Source organism: Bidens hawaiensis, unplaced genomic scaffold (genome assembly GCF_021521415.1).
Source record: "Bidens hawaiensis isolate Kalapana, Puna unplaced genomic scaffold, B.hawaiensis_p1.1 tig00006950_1, whole genome shotgun sequence".
Lineage (NCBI taxonomy): Eukaryota > Viridiplantae > Streptophyta > Magnoliopsida > Asterales > Asteraceae > Bidens > Bidens hawaiensis.
This window is the reverse complement of record NW_027491476.1, coordinates 956,876-961,906: the sequence shown is the minus strand read 5'-3', so window position 1 is coordinate 961,906 and position 5,031 is coordinate 956,876. Positions and strand designations below refer to the sequence as shown.

Sequence of the window (5,031 nt, the reverse complement as noted above, 5' to 3'; positions counted from 1 at the left end):
GGAGTGGAATGAGAATACTCTTAGGCTTGACTTTTCACATGTTTGCCAATTAATGGGTCACAACTTAAATCGACCCAATACTAGAAAACGGGTTGCAACCCTTTACTAGAGAATGTGGCACAATCCAAGTCGACCCATTTACTTGAAATGGGTCACAACCCAAGTGGCAAAGTTGACCCGCTTTCTAGAGAATGGGTCAAAACCCATATTGACCCATTTCAAGAAAATGGGTCACAGCTCCTTTACTAGAAAACTGGTCACAACCTAAGTCGACCCATTTACTAGAAAGTGGGTCACAACCCAAGTCAACCTGTTAAATGCAAAAAAAAAAAAAGTGTGTTCAAATTTCCATCTCTACTGCAGGCATAAGATGAATTATAATCCTTTGTGATGGTTGTTGATTAGCCATATTTTTTTGCAGGTAAAATGAAGATATCCACAGCCAATTTGAAGACTTGACTTCTTGGTTTTGGAAATTTTGTTGGCTTCAACCCTTTAATTTACAATTATTCTTTGTAATTGTATTCTGTTCTCGTTTCTTTTAAAGACAACAAATTTGGGTATTTAGCATGATGCTTTAATTTAGTGTTGGTGGTGCTGTGCGCTTGATATTTCTTGTTACTAAAAACCTATTGTGATACGGAAGCAAAGCGTGACCAAATGATTCAAAAAGCTGAGTTTATTTATAGGCTTTTGAACCGGATGTTTCTAGCTAGTCGATTGTTTCATAGTTGCAAGGACAAGATTACGCTGTTTATCAAAATAAAAGTAAACTAAATGATAAAAGATTTCGTCTTGATCCTTTCTAATCAAAACACCATTTTTAGCTAAACACCAAAGGTACAGGCGAGAGTTCGGTACACGTTTGGTCCACTTATCGGATCGGATGCTCCCACATCAGATCGTTTGCATGAAATATTAATTCATTTAGTTTGTTAGTTAGACGACATTCATTTGCAGAGCTACTTAGTTGTTTCCAACAGGTCATGAATAGTAATGCTATGACCCCATATTCATATTTGGAAAATTAGATTATACAATTCATCAAAACCGAAAAAACCAAAGCAGTTGTAGTTTTAACTTACACCAGGGACCAAGCATTAGTTAACAAGAATATACCATCGAAACAACATAGATACGAAAACTAAACTAATTTCAACAGTTTAATACCATATTACACTGGCTTAATATCTGTTTTCACGACGATTCTTTCTCCACTCCCATGGCATTTCAGGGTTCGACGAAGCCCACAACCCGATTCTCTTAGCCCGGGCATCTTTCTCCCACTAATATCAAACCAAATAACCCATTTTCAAAACCCAAAAGATCATATTATTATTACCACAATCACATAACTTTAAAGAAGTAATCAGTCACCTTTTCTAACTGTGTTCGTTTATCATAGGCAGTGTAATGCCATGCAAGTCCTTTCTTTAACATTCTTTTCTGTATAATTGTTTTTCGTGAATTAGTGGTGTTAGACATTAATAACACGAATGGATTTAATTACCTGTACAAAGAGGCTGTTGCAGTAAACGTCTCCAACAAAACGGCCATAACGGTCTTCATCAAAGACTAGAATTTTCAAACAATTTCCATCAACTATCTTCACGAGCTCTTCCTTCGCCTCTTTGCCATACGGCTGTTGGTTTTCAGGCGCGTCTATTCCCCTGTTTGGGCAGTGAAACACTTACATGATTTTTCACTAACTTTGAAAACATGATTATATGTAATCAACTATTCATGATATAAATGATATATGTATACTTAATAGTTTTTGGTTATGAGAGTAGCCACTCTTGAGTTACTAGATCAGCTCGATAAAGGTAAAAGCTTGAATCCCATTGAAATTAAAGAAGCTCGAGTCCATATTAGAATTCATTAAATAAATGAGCGTGATCCTGAACTTTACGTATTACTTTGTATTGTAATTTATTAATCATAAACATTATTATCCTAGAAATTAAAATATATTTTAGCAGCACGCCAACACTCATACAATTTTATAAAATATAAACAGAGTCGTTATTATTCAAACCAGTTATATCGCGAATCAGTTTTGTTAAGCATTTTTCTTTGTTCAAAAAGAAAAATATTTACCTTACTAACATTCTCTTAATTAATACAGATTATTATGAAGCTTCTGCTTTCTTTTTCATATTAATACTTTGAAATTACAATTTACATCCAAGAAAAACAAATGTATAGAAGAATTATGTTTATGCTATAAAGCATCATGTTCAATTCTCTTTTATTTTAAACTTTGGCATGAAATCCCAAGTTTTTATGTTACGAACCTGCCTGTTCTGGGTTCGACCCAAAATATGTGTTAGACTAAACCAGAACCCACGAATACGTGCCAGATTCCTGACGTGTCAAAAATTCACACCTACACCTTTTCACATTGGCCCATTTGGCCATTTGGGCACTTTATGGTATTGCAGAGAGCAAGACATACCTTAGTCTAATCCGGTACTTTCTTGCTAGAATCTCCTCATTGTTAATATTTAGCACCCTGCATCAACAACTAGTATTATCAAGAAACTATCCCCCCACTAAACTTAAAAACATTAGCATAACATAAATACGAGTAAATACTAAATACCGATAACCCGCATCTATAATTTGCTTGTGCAGTGTGTCCGCCATAGTGTAGTTTCTCTGGGACCGCGCTATGCTGCGCTCAACCGCCGCCACGTGTACCTCGTGGGGCACGAGAGATGACTCTCGACTATCTGTGGTATTAACATACACATTTACACCATCCCCGTCTGGTACTGTCTTTCCATCGACCTTTGGTAATCAAGTGAATGATATTAATATGCAAAAGTAATGAGAAAGTGAGTTTTTTTAAAGTGTGACTGTGAGATTAAGAAGAGTGTGTTCTCACGGGAAGTGTGTGTAACTCAAACTTGAGTCCTTCCACTACTGGTGGAGCTTCACTGGGGAGTTCATTGAGTGAATGAGGAATAGGAAGCCCGTAAAATGACAATAAGCCCTTAAAAAGATAGAATACGTGAGTTAAGAAGTTTGTTAAAGATAAAAGTAGACAAACGGGTCGAAAATCATCCGAACTAAATTTCCGATGCATTTTTTATGCAAAAAAGATGGATCCATGTTGCACATAATACCCATTTTGGGTCAGCCTATGGGCTCAAGCCCATTTGTAGCCGGTCCATTAGGATTTGGCCCAATGAGCTGACTAGTAATGGGCTTGAGCACACTGCACTGGACCCAAAATGGGTAACATCTACAATTGTAATTCTATAATTTTTTTAATCATAAATATAAAATAAAGGCACACTGGATTTTAATAGATTTTAATAATCCATACCGACATATAACTAACTGCCCCTAATCACGTGCCATATGACATGGCATGACATCTACATGGAATTTGTTTTTGAGAAAATGAATTATAATAATCTCAACTATCACTCATTGCCTGCCAATTGCCATGTCGTCAGGGAGTATCAGAGCGTAGTTGTCCTTGACAATGAAAGTAAAAAATTTAGGAATATCATTGGTCAAATTCGGTATGAATTATCATTGGCTAATGGGTCATAGTTTCGGTCCAATTATCCAAAAATAAATTTAAAATTAAATGCTTAGATCATTTGGAACGGTCAATTTTGACAACTGAAATGTATATGCCTTATTTAGGTTAGGAAAAAAAAAAAAAAACCTGAACATCAGCTAATTGGTGTCTCTGCAGGGTATGAATTACAAGTGTAGAAGCTTCTTGAGGTGTGCTTGGTGGAGGTCTTGATTCCCTCCAAGCCTTTGATAGTTTCTTATACCTTCAATTTCAATTCTAAATGTCACATAATCCATTAAAATCTTTAAAAACTAACTGAAAACTAGGGAGTGCAAGAAACCGAAAAAACTGACTCAAAACCGAGAAAAACAAAAGGAATTAGAAACAGTTTTGATTTTTAGTAAAAAGCGAAATATTGGTTTTATGTTTTATAAACTCAGATATTTGTTTAATTTTAGGCGTCAATCAGCTATGTTTTGTCTAGACCAAAATGCACGACATCAATTTTTTAAAAAAACATGAGGCCCAATTTCATAATATCATGGGTCAAAAATCTTTTGCTGGAAAAAACTGAAGCTGAATACTTTAAACTTTACCAGTTTGACTGAGCTTTATTGGATGAAACCACATGCGCACTGAGACCATCAGGAACCTGCAAATCAAACAGCAAAATGATGAGTTGAAAATCAGGGAGGCAGATGAATCAAGTGATGATGACCTGAGAGGTGATTTCAAAGTGGTAGAGGTGTTGGGCGAGGGCGGAGACGCCGACGGTGGCTGAAGAGACGCCGTGGTTGCCGAGTGCTACGTCACCGGCGCCGCCGTCTGCGGTGGTTTGTGGCTCCGAACAGCGCAGAAACCGCAGTGCATTCCCCATTATTGCTTCTTTTGGCTGTGAAAGAGAAAGATGTAATTATTATTGTGGATAGTTGATCATGAAGAAAAAGATGCAACCAAAGTTACTGTATGCCACGTGTCAATACGCTATTGGTTGCGATTTTTTAAGTATTTTTAAGATTGTCGCATTCGAAGAACATTCGTAGTCGCTTCATAAAACCTTCTCTATGGGATGGTGGGTGGTGGAAGTGGTGAGGAGTGGGGTGCGGGTAGGGTATGAAGACCCGACGGTTTTGAGCTAAGCAGATAATGCGAAAAAATATCGGGTTATAAACAATTTTATAGTAAAAAATCATAAGCGGGTCATGGGTCACCAAATCCAGATAGCTTTCAAACGGGTTATAACATATCATTTATTTATGAAACTCTTTAATCATCAAACCCTAAGTGTATTATTAACTTCATTGCAATAAAGAAAATTAAAATCCAAAAAATAAATATTAAAAAACGAAAAATGTAAAACAACAATTCTCTCAAGCCATCAGATTGCTTTATTTGTAAATGAGGGTTTCTCACGCATTTGACTTGAATTCACGGGTAAAGGTCTCACCAAACCCAGATAGCTCTTAAACAGGTTATAACATCTCATTATATTA

At 36.3% G+C, this 5,031-nt stretch overlaps 1 protein-coding gene across 1 annotated transcript; it reads right to left on the bottom strand.

Moving 5' to 3' along the window:
• Nucleotides 1–1,018: 1,018 nt before the first annotated feature.
• On the bottom strand, nucleotides 1,019–4,420 carry LOC143633935 (staphylococcal-like nuclease CAN2). The gene is made up of 9 exons (XM_077102143.1): nucleotides 4,257–4,420; nucleotides 4,135–4,190; nucleotides 3,686–3,800; nucleotides 2,891–2,998; nucleotides 2,606–2,793; nucleotides 2,459–2,515; nucleotides 1,511–1,670; nucleotides 1,378–1,446; nucleotides 1,019–1,286 (listed from the first exon to the last, which is right to left on the bottom strand). The coding sequence occupies exons 1-9, from the start codon at nucleotides 4,413–4,415 to the stop codon at nucleotides 1,185–1,187; spliced, it is 1,014 nt and encodes a 337-aa protein (XP_076958258.1). The 5' UTR covers nucleotides 4,416–4,420; the 3' UTR covers nucleotides 1,019–1,184.
• Between the last annotated feature and the right edge of the window lie 611 nt (nucleotides 4,421–5,031).

Bases quoted from the DNA above. Each gene is read 5' to 3' on its own strand.
- LOC143633935 (XM_077102143.1), bottom strand. From the start codon at position 4,415: ATGGGGAATGCACTGCGGTTTCTGCGCTGTTCGGAGCCACAAACCACC. The intron at 1,671-2,458 runs GTATGTCTTGCT...CTGCCCAAACAG, and splicing joins AAGTACCGGATTAGACTAAG to GGGAATAGACGCGCCTGAAA. The intron at 1,287-1,377 runs GTGACTGATTAC...GTTTGATATTAG, and splicing joins AACGAACACAGTTAGAAAAG to TGGGAGAAAGATGCCCGGGC.